At 52.3% G+C, this 23,367-nt stretch overlaps 1 protein-coding gene across 3 annotated transcripts in view; it reads left to right on the top strand.

The window, feature by feature from the left end:
- Window positions 1–1,380: 1,380 nt before the first annotated feature.
- The window catches only part of KSR1 (kinase suppressor of ras 1), a 162,906-nt gene continuing 140,919 nt past the window's right edge, over window positions 1,381–23,367 (top strand). The window contains exon 1 of one of the 3 annotated variants that reach the window (XM_047080754.1): window positions 1,381–1,808. In XM_047080754.1, coding sequence (XP_046936710.1) covers window positions 1,578–1,808 — 231 coding nt within the window. In that variant the 5' untranslated portion in view covers window positions 1,381–1,577. The remainder of the gene's footprint in view (window positions 1,809–23,367) is intronic. The other 2 variants (XM_047080751.1, XM_047080750.1) reach the window with 2 other exon arrangements.

Here is a 23,367-nt window from a genome sequence, read left to right as displayed (position 1 = left end):
CACACAAAGAAAGTCCCAATTTCCCTGAAATGGCCTGAAAGATAGGAGAAACTCAGCATAGGATGTGCCCAAAGAATTCATGAAATGGGTCGCAAAACTTTATTGAGCTCCTACTGTGGGCCCTGCGTTGTATTTGGCTCCAGGAAGAGGAAACAAAGATAAATTATTCAGCCACTTCTGCAGCCAAGGCGCTTACATTCTGAGAGCTATTTCTTCTAGTTAGCAGATGTTGGAAGTATAGATGGTGCGCTTTTGATTAAGAGTCCCGGCGTTTCAGTTTAGCCAAGTAACAGGGCGCAAGTGAAGCGGCAGGAGGTGGGAGGGGGGAGTGGGGGCATGGGTTGCGGCTTGAATGCCGAGTTAAGAGGCAAAGAAGATAGAAAGGCCCTGCACACACAGGCCAGTAGCGGTATTGTGCCCGTGCCACTGCTGGCATCTGGGGCCATGGTTAGGAAATCTGAGGTTGGTCAGTAACAATTACTAGCATTTATCCAGTGATTACACGTGTCAGTAATCAATTTAGGTCCACACATTAACTCATTCTTTATATGAACCCTAGAAAATAGATACTATTATCACCCCATTTTTATTAATTAGAAAACTCAAGACGGTCAGAGGGGGAGCTCACAGCTCAGCTGTCACAGCTAGGTAGAGTGTGAATTTGAACCCAGGCTGTCTGTTCTAGAGCGCTTCAAGTGACAAATCAATGTGCCACCCCAAGCGTCTGGACTGGCCTGCTGGGTAGGGGTGGCGGAGGGATGGGATGCTTATTTTGATGGGTAAATACGATCCTGAAGAAAGCTCTGACGTCTTTCTCCATGCCCGAACATTCCCTTTGGCATAGACAATCGAGAGTCAATGCTCCGCGAACCAGCCAGAGGACAAGTACTTTAGGCCCCTTCCCACTAGATGGCGGCCCCTAAACCAACATAGAAATTCTGGAACCTCCACTGTCCCCACCTTCCAGGGTTAGGCTCTGCCGCAGAATTGCAGGAAGCGCACCCTCCTCCCACCCAGGGGCTACCGGCCCCTGCCCCGCCCCATCCGGGGGTCGTGGGAAGCCCCCAGGCTGGAGGCAGGAGTGGAGGGGGCGGGGAGACGAGCCCACCCCCCCCCACCCCCTCCCCGCTCTGGGCGCCGGAGGGAGGAGCTGGTGCGCAGCGGCCACTCCCGGAGCGAGGAGGCGGGGCGCTCCCGCACTGCCGGAGCCCGTCGCCAAGGGGAAGGCCTGGACCGCCGGGCGCTGGGCGCGGACGCGGGCCCCGAGGGCGCGGGCCGAGCGGCAGGTGCGCGGCGCGGACTACAAGTCCCAGCATGCCCAGCTACCCTGACCCGGCCCCCGCTGCCACTTAAAAGCTTCGGGAGCCGCAGCCGTCGGGTCGCCGCGGCTTTCGCTTTGCAGCCGCGGCTGGGCGGGCGGGAGCGGCGGGCTTGGCGGCCGGCAGTCCTAGCGTCCGGGCTCCGGCTGTGCCGAGGGGCGCTCTTCGTCCGGCCCTCCCCGCGCGCGGAATCCCTCCCGAGGCGCCCGCGCCCCCGGGCTCCCCGCCTCGCCCACCCCGCGGCCCCGATGCCGAGGCATGGATAGAGCGGCGCTGCGCGCGGCGGCGATGGGAGAGAAGAAGGAGGGCCGCGGCGGGGGGGACGCGGCGGCCGCGGACGGGGGCCCCGGGGCCGCGGCCAGTCGGGCGCTGCAGCAGTGCGGGCAGCTCCAGAAGCTCATCGACATCTCCATCGGCAGCCTGCGCGGGCTGCGCACCAAGTGCGCCGTGTCCAACGACCTCACCCAGCAGGAGATCCGGACCCTGGAGGTAAGGGGGCCGCGCGGCCCGGGGAGCGGCCCCGGCACCTCCCTCGATGCCCCAGGGCACTCCTTCCCAGATGCATCCTGGAGCCGGTGTCGCCCCTTTGAGGCTTCCTCTCCCTCCTCCAGTCGCTGTTGCGGCAGCTTGGGGACCCAGGACCAGCCCGTCACCTTGGGCGGGATTTGGGGGGAGGGGCGGAGTGGGAACTGGGGTGGAGGCTCGAGGAGCCCGTGGGCGGGGTGGGCTGCGCGCGGGCATCCCCTGCCTCCCCATCTCCGCCCCCGCCCAGTTTGCGGGGCCGCAGGACTCATTCTCCCACTGAGTCACACGCTGGACTTTTCCCTGTGTGACTGAGGCGAGCAGCCGTGGGCCGGGGTGACGGGGAGGGGGGGGTCCCCCTGAAGTGTGATCACAGGCCCGCCATTCTCTTTCTCTCACGCCCCAGACTCCCTGCTTGTTCCTTTCTTTCCTTTCCTCCAGGATTTTTGTCTGCCGCTTTTCAAAACGTGTTTGCTGAAACTGCATATTTATTGCTCAGGCATTTGATGCTTTCCTTTCGCACAGCCACAGCATTTCACTGCTCAAAATATAATCACCCCCCGACTCCCCCACTCCTCCTCAGACACTGGATTTTGGTTTAGGAAGGTTTATGCTGGGGCACCAGGCCTTTGGTAGGAAGATGACACTATTTAAGGGGTTCTGGGGGAGAGAGTCTCCAGTGTAAAGAAGAAATAAGATCTGCAGGCCCTCCTCCCTCAAATTATAGCCAGGACGTGCAGTATTAAAAGGATTTGGAAGAACAAGTCAAAACGATGGTTGGGTTCTCAGAAGGGGGGCGGGGTCTCCCCCTCCCCCATACACAATAGAGGGAAACTAGTGCATTCCCAACTAGCTTTTGTCCTGACACTGGAAAGGCCGTAAAATTCCAGGGACCACTTAATTGCTACCCCAACTTGAAGTGGCTTCTTTCCACCTTGCGTCAGCACATCTGGCCTTCTGCCGATCTGGGGATGTTATGTTGTGGGAGAACCTTAATTTCTCAACCTAACAGCCCCCTCCCCAGCCCTTTATTGCAAACTGCCTCTGCCAGCTGTCATAGGCCAATCAGCAGCCTGAATCCCTGTTTGATCCACAATGTTCGAGGGTGACTTCTCTCCTGCAGTTTTGTTTCCTTCAAAGCTACAAAACCAAGGACGTTGGGAGCATCTCGTGAGTGCTGGCTATTATTATTTTCATTACAGTTGCTCTAGCAGTACTGACCAGGGCTTTGCTTTAAAAACCAACCAACAACAACACCCCCCTGCCCCCAAGCTGTCCCTTCTTGCATGCATGCTGCTGTTTTCCACGGGGTGAGGGAAACTGGTCTCTTCTTGAACACAGCCGAATGTGTTTGCCCAGCAAAGTTCGGTGTTTGAACTGACACAATAGGGGGCCTGTGTGGCTTAGTTGTGGGAGGCGGGATCATCGTCCTGCAGCATGTGTCTGCTTGGACTGCTGTGTTATCGAGATGAGAGAAAGTTCTCTGTGTTGACCTCTCTCGGCTTGTCCCCATGTTGCTCTGAAGAGCTCCTGGTTCCTGGAGTAGATACAGGAGGACTGTGTATTGTTCATTCTCTGGAAATGGTACTTTGCCCTCTAGATACCCTGATTTCTAGAGTCATTCATTTTAACAAAGATATGGCATCGTGACACCCCCAAGCATCGCTATTTGGGTCTGTGAGCTGTGTGTCAGTGGCCTCCCTCCTGCGTGTTTATTGGGTGATGGCCTCTGACAGCCAGAAAACCCACCCAAAGGAAATTTGCGTTGTAAACAGGAACCAATACCCAGCTCCCCATTCTCTCCATTGTGGTGTGGGATTTGGGTTCACCCTACTCCGAGAAAAGGCAGGACCTGGTTTGTTTCTTGGGAATGGGAATTGAGACCTCAGGAACTGGCTCCCTAAAGCTGCCTCCAGCTAATTTGAATGAATCTCTTTGCCCTGGAGGCCTCAGCCTCCTAACCTGCACAGGGAGGTTGGGGTGGATCTCTGTAGGCCCTTGACAAGGCTCTACATTCTGTGGTTTGGTGAAGGGGCCTCTGTTGGGTTGAACCAAACGTTTGTTGCACATGCCTCTGTTTAAAAAACAGTTGTAAAATCCAGATTTACGAAACTGATAAAATAGGGGGGAAGTGTATTAGTGAAAGAATTCTGCTGATGGGGACAGTGTGGTGGACAGCTTTGAATTCAGGTCTGGGGTGGGGAGGGGTGTCTGTCCCATGACTTCTGAACCTCAACTTTCCCATCTGTAAAATGGGGACAAGATGGCATAAACCTACAGTGCTGTGAGCCTATAAGTTTGTGTCCTACTACTGAAAGATTCTGCCTATAAACTTTCCCTGGTGAGGGTCCAGTGGCATTCATGCCACAGGCCACCTTTAGGGGAAGGTACTTCTCTACAGCTGGCTCTTGTCTCCTAGAGGTGGGTGACACGGGCCAGGAGACCATCCCGCCAGCATGTAGTGAGGGAGGCAGGACAGTGGTCCAGCTGTCCGCTCTGGCTTTCTTTTCTGTTCTGCAGGCTCCTCTCCCATCATATTCCAGGCCAGGGCCCCTAGAGAGAATGCTTTGCAACGTTGGATTCCGGGCTTTTGAAGAAAGGGGTTCCCCAGAGGTCTTGGCTTATGCAACTGCGCCAGACTTCTCCCAGAATCTTAGGAAACCCCAGCCCAGTCTGGCCTTCATTAAAAAAAAAATTTTTTTAACATTTATTCATTTTTGAGAGTGAGAGAGACAGAGCATGAGTGGGGGAGGGGCAGAGAGAGAAGGAGACACCATCTGAAGCAAGCTCCAGGCTCTGAGCGGTCAGCACAGAGCCCGTTGTGGGGCTCGAACTCACGGACTGCGAGTTCACGACCTGAGCTGAAGTCGGATGCTTAACCGACTGAGCCATCCAGGCACCCCTGGCCTTCATCCAATAAGCACTTGCTGGGAGAAACAGCACGTGGGATGCCCCCGGAAGCCCCTGACCTGGGCGCAGCTGCTGGTGCCCCAGATCACAGGTCGTGATGGTGTGCGGGGTTGTGGGGGGGCAGGGCGGGCGCAACGCGTCTGGCTGCCCTTGTGATGACTTTTTCTCTGTGTAGTGGTCCAGTTTGGATTCAAAAGAGTGCAAGGAGCTGGGGTTCAATGTTTGCCTCTTACCTGCCGGCAAGTGTGCTGGAACCTTCTCAGGCTCTTCATGTTTCCCGGAAATCCACCAACTTTCACCACACAATTTTTTCTCTCTAGATGGGGAGGGAGGGTGACAGAATCTAGAACTCAGAGCCTGAATTTGTAAACAAAGTTGTGAGGCTTCTTCATCCTAGAAGACCTCCTAGGGGGTCTGAGAACTCCACCCAGGCAGGACGGAATGTTCTCGTTCCCACATGGGCTCACACAGGGACACCTGGCTGGCCTCACAGCTGGGCCTGGAGCCCCATGCCAGGTCATTCCCTCATTTATTCATGCTTTGTGGACCGAGTCTGTGCTGAGCTCTGGGGAGAAAACAGTGCCTCGTGCAGGTTCACGTTTAGTGGTATCGTAACATTGCCCTTTTCTGCCAGCCTGCTAGTACTTTCCAGAACAGGCCAAGGCATACCAAATCTCTCCACCTTGCGCTCTTTTAAAAAACATTTTTTTGTAATGTTTATTAATTTTTGAGAGATAGAGCACGAGCCGGGGAGGGGCAGAGAGAGAGGGAGACACAGAATCTGAAGCAGGCTCCAAGCTCCGAGCTGTCAGCACAGAACCTGATGCGGGGCTTGAACCATGAACTACGAGATCATGACCTGAACCGACCAGGTGCCCCGCCCCCTCTACCTTATGCTCTTATAGAGAGAAATTCCTTCCTATGCAAGCTGATCTGGAGAAAGAAGGCCCCGTGGACCTTGCCCATGGGACTTGCCCTGGAGGGGACCTTGGGGAGCTGTGGTAGGTACAGTCTCTGAGTTGCCCTGGGGCCAGGAGGTGCCACTCGGAAGGTCAGCAGGGCTTGCCTTTTGCCCAGCTTGATTGTGACGGAGGTCAGAACCCTGCTGTGTGGAGTACCGAGCTCCAGGCCCCATGGTCCCTTATCTGCCCCCGCCACCCCCCAACATCAGGCCCTCCAGGCTTGCATGAACATCCATTCACTCAACTTCCATCATTATTCGTTTGCCTGCTGGGCTAGCTGCAGCCCCCCTGGCAAGGATTCTGAGGTACTCAGGATGCCTTCCTGGTCTTCGGGGAAACTTGAATTCTAACGGGGAACCAGGCAGGTGAACCGTAGTGACTCCAGGAGCGTGGCTTGCCAAGTACTCAGGGATGGGGAATGTGCCGGAACGGGTTGGCCAGTCTAGCCTTCTGTTTTGGTGGGAACTATTCCCACAGTCCTGGTGTCCCACGTTACGTCCCTGGCAGAACTGAGAGCGCGAGCTGGTTTCCCTTTCCCCACCGGCCATCGCTTCAGAGTGGGGGCATCTCTCCTTCTGCTCCATTGCCATGGCTGCAACCTCCTGCTGGAGGTTTTAACTCCAGCCGGAGGTTTTAACTCCAGCCGTCCCTGAGGGGATGCAGAGATGGGGCACTGCCCCCTTTGGTGTCTGCTTTTGCCTTGGCAGCTTTATCCCTGCTGGAACTTGCCACCCGCATTCCTCCGTGGTGGCCTGGAGAGGGTCCTGCGTGTCTCCTCCTCTTTACTCCTTTCTCGCCAAGAAAGCTGCTGTGTCCTGCCCGGGAGAGGACGCTGGGGAGGGGCGGGTGGTGCTGGAGGAAGGCCTCATGGCAGCCTCAGCCCAAGTTAGTGTGAGTGCCAGAGGGCTGCTGGTATGCTGCTGGGGACAACGGGAATGCCTCCTTCCCCTCTGGGTTGGCCCCATGTCCAGGGGGCTGCACTCCCCACCGCAGGTATTCTCTCCCCGCCTGCTGGCTGTGGCCGGGAGAGAGACTGCGAAGGCCTTGGCCCTTGGCCGTGTCTGTGGTGGTGGGGGGATGTAGCAGAACCTGCCACCAAGTCTCTCTAAGCTGTGCTTTTTAAAGAGTATACATCTTTTGGGGCGCCTGGGTGGCTCAGTCGGTTAAGTGTCCGCCTTCGGCTCAGGTCATGATCTCATGGCTCATGAGTTCGAGCCCCATGTCGGGCTCTGTGCTGACAGCTTGGAGCCTGGAGCCTGCTTCGGATTCTGCGTCTCCCTTGCTCTGCCCCTTTGCTGCTTGCATGCCGTCTCTCTCAAAAATAAATAAACATTACAAAATAAAAAAAAAAAAAAGTATACATCTTTTCAGAATAGATGGCTCGGAATCTTCTCTCACATTCAGTTCCGAAGAGAAAGCCACGTAGGTGCCTTTGGGGTTATGGGAATGGCCTTCGGGCACAGTGAGGGCGGTTGTGAGATGCACACGTTCTTCGTGTTCACCTGTTCTTTTTTTTTTTTTTTAATTTTTGTAACATTTATTTATTTTTGAGACAGAGAGAGACAGAGCATGAACAGGGGAGGGTCAGAGAAAGAGGGAGACACAGAATCCGAAACAGGCTCCAGGCTCTGAGCTGTCAGCACAGAGCCCGACGCGGGGCTCGAACTCACGGACCGTGAGATCATGACCTGAGCCGAAGTCGGACGCTTAACCGACTGAGCCACCCAGGCGCCCCCGTGTTCACCTGTTCTGTGTCTTGCACGCAGGTAGGCCCCTGGCCTATGTCGCCCTGTTTAACTCTCACAAGAACCTTATCCTCATTTTGCAAATGAAGACCCTGTGGCCCCGAGGAATGGAGAGGACTCCATGAGTAGGTGACCGAACTGGGGTGCACTGGTCTTCAGAACTACGTCCTGAACCTTGCAGCCGCCTCTAGCAGCCCTGGTGGGAATTCGGGCAGTAACAGAAAAGGGCAGCCTGGGGGTGGTTATTCGGTGGCTCAGTTCCCGATGACTGGTGGCCCACCCCAGGCCGTGCAGCCTCCGAACTTGAGCTTGGGGCTGCTTCCCTAACATGCAGCCCGGCACATCCTCAAAGATAGGCCTCTGTCAACAAACTCTGATGCAACCAGGTCTGTGTCGGCGTCCCTCTGAGAAACGAGAAGCTGCCTAGAGATCAACTTGCTCATAATTTTTTTAATGGACACCTGCCTTATTCTTTCTGACTAATCCTTCCGAGAAGCACTCTATCCCCTAGCTTTCCACTTTGTAAAAAATATTTCCGAATACACTTAATGATCTGTGTTCAGTGTGAGAAAGAAAACACTGATGAACAAAAGAAAAAAAACCACACCCCTAATGCCAGCTCTCGGATCTGGTTAATTCTTCTTAACGGTTTGCTGTATGTCCTCCCAGGGTTTTTATCCTCTGCATTTGCAGACGGATGTGCACATAGATACTTGCGGCGCATACCGTGTGCATTGCCTTGTAAGTGTCTTCTGTTTACGTTGATACGCGTGGATATACATCAGCGCCGTCGGTGGCTGCATCGTGTGGTCATACCATAAATTCATTGAACCAGTCCTCCCCGTGTTAGCCATCCAGGCTGTTTCCAAGCCCTGCTATTATAAATCATGCTGCAGAGTCTTTTCCTAGAAGGGGAATTTGCTAGGCCAAAGTATAGTAACAACATGCGATTGTAATCCTATTCTTTAAAATCTTTAGGGCATGATATGTTCCCCCTTCTCCAGCATGAATGCCAGGATTTCTAAAACGGCAACCTTTATGCATCTACACCTCGGCCACTGCATCCACATCTTCCCCGAGTTTGGGAAGTGTAAACAGGAGACAGGACAGGGTCCCTGAGGCTGATGTTCTGGGGTATGTGTCAAAGATTGTGGGCTGTGGTTTTTGGTTGCCTGCAGCAAAGTTGGGAGGGGGCTTGGGTTGACCAGTTAGAAGAGCGTGGTCTTCTCCAAGACAGCAGAGGGGGTGCTGGGGGTCAGGGCTTTCTGTGTCCAGGGGACTGGTTGCCTCTGGGCAGGGCACAGCCATGCAGTGACGTCTTTATCCCTTGAACTGTAGACTCTTTTCCTTCACCAGCCACAGATACTGATCAGATGGCTGTTTGGGGTGCCTTGGTAGGGGGTTTCAGAGGATCTCGGGCTTTCCATCTGGTCCAGCCCTCTCATCTTGCAGGTGAGGATACTTAAGTCCCAACGGTGAAGGGACTTGGTGGGAATGCCTGTTAGAGAATTAACATTGCCGGAGGGCGGAGGAGAGACTGAGCACTGAGCTGGGATGCAGACCTGAGGTGCCCTGAAGAGAGAGACATGAAACCATCTATCTAGACTAATGGCCAACAGCAGCCTTCCATTTCACCCTCCTGTGTTGGTGGGGTCCTCGGCCTCAAGGAGTTTGCTGCAAGAGGAAGCAAATGGATTGGCCTTCCCAGCCCCCTCTCCATGGCTTGGGGACCCCGGGCAATGGAGAGATTCTTGGGGAGCAACTTGGGGTATCCTGTGTGCGGGGTCTTTTTTGAAAACCAGTCTAGCCAATGGGCTTTGAACCTGACTATACTTTCAAGGGCTTCTCGTCCTGCCACTGAAAGATCCCCTGGGACCTGGGTGGGTGAACCTTTACTCCTGTAGGCCTAGCGTTTGTCTTAAATTTGTGCAGAGTTTGCATTATATTCCACGAAACGCTGTTGTTGGTTTTAATGTCAAGAGAACGTTATAAATCATTTACTAACACTGCCAGAAAATACAGCCTTTTAATCCAACATCTTTGTGTCCGTCTTGTCTTGTCTTTGTCCCCTGTTGCAGATCCCAGGTAGAGATGCACATACCTGTGCATCCACTGGGGATAGATGTTGGGATCAGAAATGCTTTGTCATTTGTTCTTAGGCGTGATTGTTCCTCACCTGCCTTGAAAAAGCCTCAGTTCAAGCTGCCGCCACATATAAAACCTATGTATTTATACGCATGTGTAATTTTCTGCCATTCTGGCCTTGGTGGGCAGCAGTGTGTTTTAACTGGGCAGATTGCCTTTCACAATAACGGAGCTGAAGTATCCTGTTTGTTTGCCGTTTTTCTCCTCGCCTTCCCCCCTTTCATTTTTCCACCCACAGAATAATTGCAAGAATAAATCAAGACTTGCGTTTGAAATTTTAAAAAAAGAGGGGGAAAGAAAGCTTACGGCAGTCCGTGGGCTCGGCCTTTATGGTGAGGAAAAATAACTTTTTGTACAGAATAAACTACAGACCCCCGTCTGTAACACTGATCGTGAGGGTTTTGCTTTCTGCAAATCTGTCAAGAGAAGCTGCTTATGGAGAGGTGAGGCTTTCTTCAGCATGACACCTTGAGGTTTGGAGTCCCAATTTAGCCAGTTCATTTGGGTTTGATCTTGGCATGGATAAAGCAGGACCAGCTTTATTCATGGTGCATTCAGAGTTTCGCTGGCTGGGAAAAAAATTATAGGCATATTTCAAAAGTGACTTGGGAGTTCTCCATCATTGGGCACTGTCTTGAGAGGGCGTGGGGCCCTCGAAAGGGCTTAGCGCAGACTTTCCTCTACTGTATCTGCGAAAGAGGCCTTCTGGTGGTTGAGAATGTGCCACATCAGCCCTCTCCCCCTCTGGAGATTCCTGAAGATGATTAGTGTCTTTAAGGCTCTGAGATGCCCTGCAGCACGTGTTCCCAAACTTATTGATCCAGGGATCTTTCTTCCACTGAACATAGTTGGGGGAAATACCACCTTAAGCCATGAATGGGAAAAACAAGAAATTGTAGGCTTAGTGTCAGCCAAGCTTTATGTTTTTATGATCCTGGGGTCCCATTTAAAATTCCAATTTGAATCGGGTGGGTTGAGGAGAGGCTGGTGAGTCCATAGACTTACCAAGCCGTGTGAGGTCGCCTGTTGTCAAGGGAGGTGCTTCACAAAGGGAGGCAGAGTGACCCATTTCACTTAATCCTTCCAACCAGGCGAGGCAAGGCTTGCCCAGAGACTCTGGGTGCCTGGGGTCCCTGTTCCTGCTCCTCCTGTCTCTGCGTGCTAGTTAGCCTCGTGTCAAGGGCATGCTCACTCAGAGTTTACCGGGAACCCCATGACCCTGCTGGGGGGCAGAGAACAGTCCAAGAGAAATGCAGATGGCTGCGGGTGTGTTTGAGCCTGGGGCTGCTGAGGGCAGGGGAAGGGCTGGGCTGCAGACAAGGAATGCTTTTTAAAACAAAAAAGGAAATGCTGGCTCAGAATGGAAAGGAAAGGAAGCTGCTTCCTGTTTCTGGCTTTTTTGAAGGGAGGAGCTCTCTGTAGCCCCTTGGCCAATGGGGGCCTGGGTCTGTGGGGCCACTCTAGGTGCGCTGGATGTGCTGACCCCACACCACTGCCTGAGCTCTCAGAAATGGACTGGATTCACTCTTTTTCATTTTCTCCAGATGACTGATCAGATGGATGCATGGTTTCCAAAATAACTATCTGTACACATTACAAAATGGAATGTATCCTACTAGCTGATTTTTACTGCAAGCTTATTCCATGCCTCCCCTCCCCCCCCCCATTAGGAGTTTTATGTGGCATTTACTCCTCCCAGCAACCTTGTGAGGAAGGTCCCATTGCGATCCCCATTTTACAGAGAAAGAAACCGAGGTGCAGAGAGGTTAAGCGACTTGCCCAGGGACACACAGCTAAGGAGAGACCAAGCCGTGCCGTGAACACGGACAGTCTTAATGACCCGCCTGTACTGCCTGACTTGCCTTTGCAAACTCCCCTCTCTTCCACCCGAAAACTCTGTTAGCGTAGAATCATTGTTTGACTCTGGTGGGTTTTGTCTGGGATCCAGAGGGCAGCCCCCAGCCTGGGCCAGTCCCTGGTGATTTTTAGGTACAATGTCTGGGCCTGAGTTTACATGTTTCAAACACTCTATTATGGAAATGTTCAAAAGTGCGAGAGTAGAGAGAATGGTATGATGAGCCCCCACGTAGTAATCCCCCAGCTTCAGGGGTAACCAGGTCTACCAGTCTTGGGTCATCTATGGCATTTCCCCTCTGAGTAAGCCTGGTTTGGAGAATCGTGGGGCTAGGCGGTTGGTCTTAAGGGAGCAGAGTGACCTGAGAAGGTCTTCTATTCCAGTCCTCTGCTTCCAGGCAGAGCCATACCTATCCTAGCAGGCGGGAGGAATCTCTATGCCTTTTCCCATGAAATGACGGTCTCGATTTCTCCAGAAGCTTGCCCTGGCTGCTGGGCGCCCATCCATTGCAGGGAGCCTGTCCCACTGGCTCACTCAGATCTCCCGCGGCACCTGGGTCCTGTTCTCAGAGCCTGAGGGCCGGTGCATCGCCTCCCTGAGTCTCCTGTCCCGCTGTGGGCCCCCAGAGCCCACGGTCATGCTACGGCAGTCCCGATTCCCAGTCCACTCATTTCCCTGGTTCTGTGTCCCCTCTTCTGCCTTTTCTCTTGCTTCTTGCTTTATCCGCACCCCACGAGGTGTCAGATGTCAGCTGACGTTTATTGAGCGCTACCGCGTGTGGACCCTGGGGGGACAGTGGGTGAGGGCACGCAGACCTCGTTCTCCAGGAGCTCCCGGCCCTGCGTGTGTCTTGTCTCATGCTCTGCTCTGTCCCTTCTGACACCTGGTCTTGCTGACCGCCCTCCGGCTTCTTTTCTCTGTGGTTTCTTGCCCTCAACAAAGGTGGTTTCCTTTGTTGTTTCTTCGCTTTCTTCGCTTTTTGCTGAATTCCCACAGGCGTCCATCACTTTTTGCTAGCTGCTTCCTATCATGTAGTGGCCTTCTGCACACAGTCATGGTGGCATCATGGAGAAGGACGGCCTTGAGCACAAGGAGGCCAGTGAGGACCTGGGGTTGCGCATGGGTTCCGTGGGGAGGTCACATGCACAGCAGGACTCTATTCCCTGCTTGCTCTGCGACTTTGGGCAACTTCTTTGGCTTTCGGAACCTCAGTTTTCTCGTTCGCTAAAAGGAAATAGGCATAGGTTTCTTTTGGACTCTTGTGAGGTGTTGCAGAGATGTGGAAGGCCTGTTGGGCAGTGCCTGGTCATTCAATACTTTTGTTAAAATAAAGTTTTTGGGAGGCACCTGGGTGGCTTAGTCAGTTGAGTATCCGACTTCAGCTCAGGTCATGATTTTGCAGTTTGTGGGTTTGAGCCTCACATTGGGCCCTGTGCTAATAGCTCAGAGCCCAGAGCCTGCTTCACACTCTGTGTCTACCCCTGCCCCGCCCCCCCCCCCCCCCCCCGCTGGTGCCCCACCTCTCTTTCTCTCAAAAATAAATGTTAAAAAAAAAAAAATAAAAAAAAATTTTAAATGTTTATTTACTTATTTTAACGTTTATTTATTTTTGAGACAGAGAGAGACAAAGCATGAATGGGGGAGGGGCAGAGAGAGAGGGAGACACAGAATCTGAAGCAGGCTCCAGGCTCTGAGCTGTCGGCACAGAGCCCGACGTGGGGCTCGAACCCACAGACCGTGAGATCATGCATGACCTGAGCTGAAGTCGGACGCTCAACCGACTGCGCCACCCAGACGCCCCAAATGTTTATTAATTTTGAGAGAGAGAGAGAGGGCGTGTGCAAGCAGGGGAGGGGCAGAGAGGGAGGGGGAAAGAGAATCCCAAGCAGGCTCCATGCTATCAGTGTAGAGCCCAACATAGGGCTTAAGCTCATAAACTGTGAGATCATGATCATGACCTGAGCCGAAATCAAGAGTCAGAGTTTACCCGACTGAGCCACCCAGGTGCCCCAGGATTACAGTGCTTTTTGACCTCCTGTCAGCATTATTCTAAAACACCTGTTCATGATTCTCTGTTCTCTTCCATTTGGCCATTTTAATTGCTGCATGATATTTCATCCAGTGGACGGGCCGTAACTTGCCAAAGCATTTCCCCTGTTACTGGACATTTCGGTTGTTTCCAGGTCTCTGCTGTGATAAACATGACTGGAATCGTCTTTCTACAGACGCCTCTTTATTTTTGTTCCAATTCGGGATTCATTTCCTTGGGATAATTCCCAGGAATGGAATTATCGAGTCAAAGGGCATGGATATTTTTTTTTTTGTGATGGGGATCGCTACGCTGTTCTCCATTTTATGCTTTTTGAATGATAGCTTTCTTAAAAATGGTACTCCTGGGTAAATTTCTTCCCTTTTCTTTACAGTCTTCTTGGCCTCTGTTCTCCCCCCTCCCCAACCTCTTCTTTTATTTTTATTTTTTATTTTTTTGGCCTTGTTAAATCATTCCCTTCCTTTCTGTCTGTTATTATGTTTTTTAAAAATAGGTATAATTGACAAGTAAAATGGTAAGATGTTTAAAGTGGGGAAATCTTTCCCATCTTGGCTGAATATTTCTCTCTTCTGTCCATTCATTCAGTGACTACTGTATAGCTACTACGTGCCAGGCACTGTGTTCGGTGCTAAGAAAAGAGCAGTGAGAAGACAGAGAGGTTCCTTTGGTGGAAAGAGGAAGATCAAAGGCCAGCAGACAGAGAAGGTGGCCTGGGAGAAAGAAACCTGGAAGTCTGGTAGAGTGATGGGGGCGGGGAGAAGGCCGCTACTTTAGATGCTGCGACCAGGAAAGGCCTCCTTCTTAGAGGTGATGTTTGAGCCAAGTGTTGACAGATGAGAAGACAGCAGCCTTATGAAGACCTGGGTGAAGAGTATTTGAGGTCGAGGGGCCAACTTGTGCAGGCCAGTGTGCCTCGAGGTCAGCAGAAGTGGTGGTGCATGAGGACTGTGGTTGGCCATGCGTCACGTGCCGTGAGGTCAAGGATGTAGGTGGGCATTTGGGACTGTTTCCCTAAAGTGGGGCCGTGGTAAAAAATGAATGCAGCAATCCAGCAGATAGTGTTGCCCCGTAGTGAGGCCCCCCCCCCGTGACGTGCCAGGCCCTGTTCTGGGATAGAACAGTAAATACGCAAGTCAGCTTAGCGGAGGAGTTTGTAGATGAGTAAACCACTAGAAGGTGCTGGCGAGGGTGTGAATGAAAGCCCATCAGGCCGCATAGTGACTCATCTCTACATCCTGAGGTGTGCGGGGACTTGGGAAATAGGTTTTTGATTTGAACCAAGCTGTGCTCTCTGTCACCGGCCTTCCCCATGCTAACTGAAACTCTCTTCTCTCCTGCAGCTGCAGTCTGCCGGGTTGGGGGTGGTGGGGGGGGGGGACCCTGGGCCTCTTGCAAGGAAGGGGCCCTGAGAACTGAGGTTGCCAGCTCAGAAGTGGGGCTGCTACTACCAGGTATGAGTATCTAGGTGCCACTTATGGGAAACGAGCCTGAGAAGTAGATGCGGGAAACCCCCTTCTTGGCTGAGCTGCCCTGCCCTGCCCCATTCTTCCCGACCAGGGACTCTGATTTGTGCGTCTTTTTGGGAATGCAGACTAGAGGACACCGTGCTTTTCAATGTTGTCTTTCCTTAAGATAGAGCAAAGAGATGGGGGGGTGAGGTCTGAGCAGAGGGTTCAACATACTCAACCTTGGGGCAGCCTAGAATGTATTCACCTAGTGAGCTGTGACCCCGTGGCAGTTCCAGGAACTGGGCCCGTGGAAGATGTTGGCTGCCATTTTGTTTGGAGCAGGCCAGATGACTCATAAGCTACAGGGTGCTCTGATACCGTTGAGTCGGGGGCCAGCTTTGACAAGGTCCTTGGGTTTCTAGTATGAGCTTCTTGGCAAATGGGAAGGGAATGCCAGATCCTAGGAATGTAGTATCTTGTGCTCCCCCTGTCCTCTCCCCTCAGTTATAGTTAACTAGAGGTAGACTTGCCCACTTTTAATAAATCAGGCTTTTCACAGGTGTTCTCTGTGTTGCTTCCTCAATAATGATGACTTCACTAGCCCACTTGGTGGATGAGGAAGTAAGGCCCAAAGTCACACAGTCATTGGTAGGGCTGGGGTTCAAATCTAGAATTGCCTGAGGCCACATTTGTGTTCATTTCTCTGCACCCTCAGAAATCTCTTTGACCTTGGGTCTTGTCTAGAGCAGAGAGGTCTGAAAAAGGCTTTGGTGACTTACGTTCAGCATTTTGGAAGAAGTAACGCTATGCTAGGTGGAAGAGGGTTTGAAAATCTCTCCTTTTTCCATACCGTTTGAATGGGATTGCCTCCAATTTGTAAAGATGAGATGACCGGAGCTTTGGAGTCCAGATCAGCAGGTTCCATTTGCATAAGAAAGGCACAGCGAGAGGTGGAAGGCTCCCGGTGGAGAAGGCTTGGGAAGGGGAGGGAAGGGGAGGGAGGCGTCCTTGACTGTGGGAGTGGGGGTTGGGAGGCAGGTGGGTTCAGAGCCAAGGCTCTTACCTGACTCCGTCTGAAAGAACTTGGCTTCTGTTTCAAAGCGCTCTGGTTAGAAAGGTGACATAACGGGTAGCACTTGGGCCTTGTAGGGATGGCTTCGAGACATAGTTGTTTTTTAAATGTTGGTGGCAAAACTTCAGGAGAAAGAAAGTCCCTGGGGAGATTCCCTTTGGTGGCCCTCATGCACCCTGGCCAAGGGGACCAAACCGAGGAAGGAAGAATCCATCAGCAAATGGAAACTTGCCTCTTCAGGGGACAGGAAACTTTTTATGTGTGGTTGGTCTGGTGGTTTAGGAGGAGAGGTGAGCAGTAGAGACATAGCACTGGGCCAGTTTTGCAACTGCATCTTTGAAAATTTTGAGAGTTTTAGGAAGTAGTTAAAAAAAAAAAAGTAAAAAGAAACCAAAAGCCACAGATTTCGTTTAGTCCTGATACCTGTGTGTGGACAGCCATGCAGGCTACGATCGGCCGTGTGACTAGTGGAAACTGGTCCCTAAGCACTGGTTCATTCACACCCTCCCCCACCTTTGGTCCCTAAACCAGAGGAGACTCCTGACCATCCTTAGAAAAAGACTTAGGTGGCCCCAAATGCCCAGACCTTGTCTTGGGCATCTAACAGTGTAAACCAAACTTCCTCTCCGGCCCTGTTTAGTTTAAGCAGTTTCCTGGTCTGGCATGATTTGTTTTCTTAACACCCTACTTGTCAAAGCCCCAATCCCGCTGGTCACAGCTAACTGGCCTCTGTTGCCCTGTGGCTGCCAAACTAGGTTGGGCTTATGTTCTAAAAGTCACACTTGCTCTTCCCCTGAGGAAGTGGAGCAGGAGAGGTTCCTGGGGTCCACTGCCTGGGTTTGCCCCTCCTGCCTTCTCTTCCCTATTTTCGTCATAGACTGGATTCTTTTTTTTTTTTTTTTTTTTAAAGTAAATTCTCCCAATATGGGGCTCGAACTCATGACCACAAGATCAAGACTTGCATGCTCTACCACTGAGCCAGCCAGGCGCCCCCACAGGGTGGATTCTTGGTCTTATTCTGGAAAGCTCTGCTGGCCAATGGCCTGCTCCCGTATTTGGATAAAAGGTCAGGAGGGTACATGGACAGATTCTGGCACTCGATGGGCTAGGTTCAAGCTCCACTCCCTTCCTGGCCAGCTGTGCGTATTTGGGCAAGTTGCTTAACCTGTCTGAACAACAGTTTCCTCATCTGTAAAATGGGGATTATAATAGGATTGGTGTCCCTAGTAAGTGAGATGAGCCATGGAAAACACAATGCCTGGCACACAGTCAGAGTCTTTTTAGATTTGTTTTTTCAACAAGTATTTAAGTAGTGGGTTGGGCACCCACTGTGGGCTGGGCACTATTCTAAACTGGGGGAAATAACAGGTAACAAAATGGATAAAAATACCGGCTTTGTAGAAGTTAGGTTTCGGTGTTGGGAGATGGTAAGGCACTAAGTGAGTAGGTAGAATAGGTTGTTCGTTCAATGGTGAGAGTGCTCACCCTCACTGAGGGCAATGATGAAGAGCGCCAGGGGCAAGGGGTGGTATGATTTTAAATGACGGGTCAGGACGGCTTTGCAGAGAAGGTAATATTTGAATAAAGACCTCAGAAAGGTGGAGAGGGATACCATGGGGACGTATCTGGGGAAGAGCTTTGGAAGCCAAGCATTAGCAAGGGCAGAGGCCCAAGGGGGTAAGTGGGAAGTCCTCCCGCAACTCGGGCTGGAGCCCCGGGTGACGCCCAAGGAGATGCCCCTCTCAGGGGAGCCTGGAGCGACCAGAATCCCTGTTGTTGACTTCCTGAAAGTGCACTTGGAAGTGGGTCCTGTTTCTGAGTGCAAGGGCAGGTGGCCGAGTCCTGGCCTGGGCGAGCAGTGGCTGCTTGTATTCGTCCCACAAGCCTTCCTGGGGCACCCGTGAGGGTGGATGATGCGGGCAGGTGTCTCTCTTATCCTCGTCTGTTACACCAGGACAGTAGATACTCTCTGACTTGGTTCGTCCCCCCAAGGGAGCTTATTCTAAGGCAGTTATTCGGCAGAAAGCAGATGCACAATGTATGAGGATATGTGCATCATCTGCAATACAAAAGAACCCCCCCCCCCCCATGAAACAGGTGCCCACCGGCGAGGGGATGGTTAAACATACCGTGGTGTGGCCTATGATGGGTTATTAGGTGCACGTCTGTGCTTTTGGAAGACTGGGTGACAGCAGGACCATGTCTATGCTATTGCATTAAGTGAGAGCATACACAGTGCAAACCTGCATGTGCATAGCATTTGTAGTTGTGTGAATATGTAAAAATATGTCTGCACGTGGAAAAATCTAGGAGAGAAATGCATTCTGGGTGGGGAGGACTGTTCTTAGAAAAATTCCTTTATTATTATTTTCATTCATTCATTTATTGTAAGTTTATTTTTTTATCTGAGAGAGAGAGAGAGTGCAAGAGTAGGGCAGGGGCAGGAGCAGAGGTGGGGCGGGGAATCTCAAGGAGGTTCCACGCTCTCAGCACAGAGCCAGACACGGGGCTAGAACCCACGAACCGTGAGATGGTGACCTGAGCCAGAACCAAGAGTCAGACCCTTAACCGACTGAGCCACCCAGGCGCCCCATCATTCATTCATTTATTAAGGTAATGAATATTCGAGTGCCTGTCACCCTTGCGAGCTGGGTGCTCAGACACAGTGGTGGGCCTGACCAGAGACCCCTGCCCGAGGCCCCGTTTTGCTCAGCCCCCTTCCCTTCTCAGCATCTCAGGACTGAAGGCTGGCAACACGGTGTGATGCTGAGTTCACACCTGCCGGAATCAAAAGTGAGACGTGGTCCTGCCGCTTTCCCCTGGGGTGTTCGGGCCTCTGTTGAGTCGGTCCTGGATTTGGCTGCGAAGCAGAGAAGTTTCCAGAGCCGCCACCCCTCCCGAGGGGAGTGAAACCGTTCCTCGCAAGCGGTCCTGCGGGAACAGAGCCTGCTTGGCACCAAGGAGGCCCCCCCAAGACAGGCCGCACCCCTCTCCTTGCGACCGCCCGGCCATCTGCGTGAGGGGCTGTCCCAGAAAAAGGAGAACCGCTGAAGGAGGCTCTGTGTCTCGGTGCCACACGCGCACAGGGTAAACCCGGCCTGGGACGCCGTCCCGGGAGGCTGGCGGTTGGCTCAGAGACACTCTTGTGGAAATGCCGGACAACCACTTATGGTTCTTGCTGCCCACACTTTAAGTGCTTTGGGTGTTTGGACAGTGGATGGAAGTGATGAGGAGGACGTTTATGACGAGAGCAAACATGTATTGAATGCTCTTGATTCTGGGCTCTTGGCTGGTAGCCCGAATACCACACCCCGCGGTCCTTGCAGCCACCCTGGGAGGCCGGTGCAGCTCTCTCTGCCATTGCCTAGGAGGGAACTGAGGCCCAGACAGGTGGGCTGGCCTCCTGACGCCACACGGAGGGGGACGGGGGTGAGACCCAAATCAGGATCTGGCTGACTACCGAGCCCCCACGCGGTGCATTTTCAGTGTCACAGCACGCTTTGGTTACACCGAGAAAGGTGTCACCGGTGGACCCCTCTCTCCCTCCTACTTCTACTTCCGTCCGTCCCTCCCAGATGGCCATTGCCTCTCCCCATGGAGGCCCCTCCGCTCGGCACACCACATGCTTCCGGGCCAGCCTTCTTTCCACTAAGAAGGGTGATTAGAGACCTTTTGCGCTAAAGGAAGGGTTTCCTGTCTCTTCAAAGGACAAAGACTGTGCGTGACCTCTTCATCCAGAAGCTTTAGGGCCTGGTACAGTGCTTGGCACATCATAAGTGCTGAGTCATTAAATGAGGTTGTGTTATAATCGGTGCGAAATGAACCTCACCGCATTCCCGGAGAAATAGTGTCAATCAGTGCAGAAGCTGGGGGAAATTGGCTTCTGGAATCAGACCCAGACAGCCTGGGTTTGCCTCGTGCCCGTGCCATCAGCTGTATCTAAGCTTGGTGAAGTTATCATTTTCCTGGGTGTCCGTTTCCCTGTCTGTACAGTGGGGACAATCCTGGCGCGGCTGGGGCTGCCGCGAGGAGTAAATGAGTAAACACGTACAGAGCTTTGCTGTAACAAGTGCTTGATACATGTAACTTGTCGTTCTTCGCTGTTACGCAGAATGAGCAAAGCCGGACTTCCAGGGAATCTCGCCACCTCCCAGGTGTGGGTCTGTGGCTGCAGAGTCCCGGCAATGTCCCGGCGAATGCCACCAACCTCCCTGCCCGTTCTCCATCTGTCGTGGAGCTCTGCTGGTGGGGTGGGTGTGAAGGTCACTTCCCCAGGAAGCCTGGATGCACGTTGGGGGTGGCGGAGGCGGGGTATGTCTGGGGCAGAGCCAGGCCTGAGGCCTAGCAGTGACCCTCTGTGACCCTGGATAGGCCCCCTTGGTTTCCGGGAACCCGTTTCCTAACATGGGAGGTGAGAACAGTCATAGCCACTTCATGGGGTCATTGCTGGGATGACAAGAATAGGATCCATGCCAAAAGACAGGGCATGGCAGGCACTCAGCTGACCTGCCTGTCCCATCCTGGGGTGCGAGTGTCACCCTCACACCTGTGCGAGTCCCCCACAACCTGTACCAGCAAACGAGGAGAGGATGAGCCTGGGCCACAGCTGTGGCACGGCAGCTGGGCCACCTCTCCTCACCCACCTGACTGTGATCTTCCTTCTGTTTGTCTGAGGCAGGTGCACCAAGGTGAGGAAGGTGTCTTGCCCAGTGCAGGTGACAGAGATGGGCCGTTGTGAGCCTCACTGACTTTCACCCTGCTTTCCCTGCTCAGACCCCAGTCCCCTCCTTCCCTGTCAGGCACAAGGGCAGGATGAGAACGGCAGACATTTGGATCGTGGTTCAGGCTTCTCTTCCCAGGTGGTCACCCCACACCTCTGCTGGGGGTTTCTTTCCCCTGCTGGGTTTCCTGGGCAGGGGCGGGGGTGGGGGGTGGGGGGTGGGGGCTGGGTTCTGTCCGGAAGGAGGAAGGGCTTCAGAGGGCCATGAGCTGCGGGTGCAGGAGAGAGTTGCAAGCATGGATCCAAACTGTTGAAAGGAGGGTTGTTCCCCGGGCTCTGCAAGCACAGGTGGGGTGAGACCCCCTACTCAGTTGGGGGTATGAGGATCACTAACAATGGGGAGCTGCACCACACAGACTGATGGTTGGGGTGACTGCTGGCATTAGGGGTGACCTGTGTTGCTGGGGGCATCAGGGTTCGATGATACTCTCTGCAGCGCAGCTGGTCGTGCCGGTAAGGGTGGTGGGGAGTGTTGTGGAGAGGAATCTAGAGAATTTGTGTGTGTGTGTGTGTGTGTGTGTGTGTGTGGGGAAGTCTGAATGTAAATAGGATCTCGTTGAGCTTGAGGGAAAGATTTAATGATGAAGAATTCCTTTAAAAATGTGAGTCAGCTCCGGGCACCTGGGTGTCTGAGTCAGGCGTCCGACTCTTGAGTTCGGCTCAGGTCATGATCTCACGGTTGTGGGATCAAGCCCCGTGTGGGGCTCTGTGCTTCGCATAGAGCCTGCTTGAGACTCTTTCTCTCCCTCTGCCCCCATCCCCCTCTCTCTGAGAAAATAAATGAATAAAATAAAAATGGAAGTCAGCTTACTACTGAGACAGCCCTTATGTGACTCCCAAGTCCACTTGGTGTGAAAGCCAAAGTCAAGGCGAGGGTTTCTCTCCTCTTTTCCATTCTCACTCAGCCCCAACCCCCTTGACCTCCTTCCTGTTCCTTGAACACACCAGACATCCCACCTTGGAGCCTTTGTCACTCATGGAATGCTCTTCCTCCAGGCACCCGCAGGGCCCGCTCCCCTCCTGAGTGAGTGAGGTCTTCTCTGACCACCGTGGGTAAAAGCAAGCCCCTCGCTGCTGTCTCTCCCTCGCTGGCTCCATGTTCCCCCACGCTTTCCGCCATCCACACGTGCCGTGTGGTTTTTCTCGTGATTGTCGTCTTTCCTCGCCAGAATGAAAGCTCTAGAAGGGGATGGATCTATATCTGTTTTATTCACTCATAGATCCTCAACACCTAAACAGCGGACTCTTCAGTACAGTTCAAATGAATAAAAGACAGAAGAAAGGAACTGATAAAATGGCCAGTGCCTAACGTGATTTGGCTGTTGGAGCCCAGGGGGACCCATTGAGTAATTTTCCAATCTTGGAAACTTGGAGTTGTTATAACACCAGTCAAGCCTCCAGTGGGGTCTGGGTGGGAACTGTCTGTTAGTTATATATGTGAGTGTGTGTGTGTGTGTGTGTTCGTCCTTCGGTGTCTGCCAGGAGGATGCTGCGTGTGTCCCAGGCTTCTGTGACTAAGGTCGTGGCTCTATCCTGCACGGACGAGGAGCCCCTTATTTAGATTCCTGAGATGCAAGCACAGTAAAGTGAGTGTAGGCACTGAGAATTTGGGTTAAGGACCAACTAGGATTTAAAAAGAATTTGGTCACAAGGATGTTAATTGCAGCATTATTTCTACTGACAAAGAATTGCAAATAACCTAAGTACCCAATATCCTAAACATGCAAACTTGGGATGTTGCATAAGTTAAACTGGAGCGTGTTTAGGTCTGTTGGCTTTTTTTTTTTTTAATTTTTTTTTCAACATTTATTTATTTATTTGGGACAGAGAGAGACAGAGCATGAACGGGGGGAGGGGCAGAGAGAGAGGGAGACACAGAATCGGAAACAGTCTCCAGGCTCTGAGCCATCAGCCCAGAGCCTGACGCGGGGCTTGAACTCCCGGACCACGAGATCGTGACCTGGCTGAAGTCAGACGCTTAACCGACTGCGCCACCCAGGCGCCCCAGGTCTGTTGGCTTTTAAAAACACCAAGGGGCACCTGTGTGGCTCAGTTCGTTAAGCATCCGACTCTTGATCTCGGCTCAGGTCTTGATCTCAGGGTCGTGAGTTCAAGCCCCACATTGGGCTTTGTGCTGGGCATGAACCTACTTAAAAAAAAAACAAACAAAAAACTTGCCAAGGAATTACAGCTTCAGTGGAGAAAGTGTTCATAATATACCATTAATAGAAAAAAATCAGCTACTAAAACAGTATGACACTGATTAATTTAAAAAAAAAGAAATACATAGAGGAAAAAGAGGTTATGCATACACTTGTTGATGGTGGGTGGCTTGTCCCTGAATAGTAGAATAATCATTTATTTTCTTCTTGTTTTTCTTTCCTAGTTTTTCCTCAATAATATGCATTTCTCACGTACTAGGGAAAAAAAATCATGTTATAAATGTAAAAGTATTTTGGATAGATTTTCACCTACTTTAAAACATGACAGACATTTCTCATGTTTTAATTTTTATTAAAACATTTTTTTAACGTTTATTTTTATCGAGAGAGAGAGAGA

The sequence above is a fragment of the Lynx rufus genome, unplaced genomic scaffold (assembly GCF_022079265.1).
Source record: "Lynx rufus isolate CCGP_SWC_20201006 ecotype Redwood Valley unplaced genomic scaffold, mLynRuf1.p SCAF_18, whole genome shotgun sequence".
NCBI classification, from domain to species: domain Eukaryota; kingdom Metazoa; phylum Chordata; class Mammalia; order Carnivora; family Felidae; genus Lynx; species Lynx rufus.
Note: the sequence above shows the minus strand (reverse complement) of the source record. Positions and strands in the feature narration are given on the sequence as shown.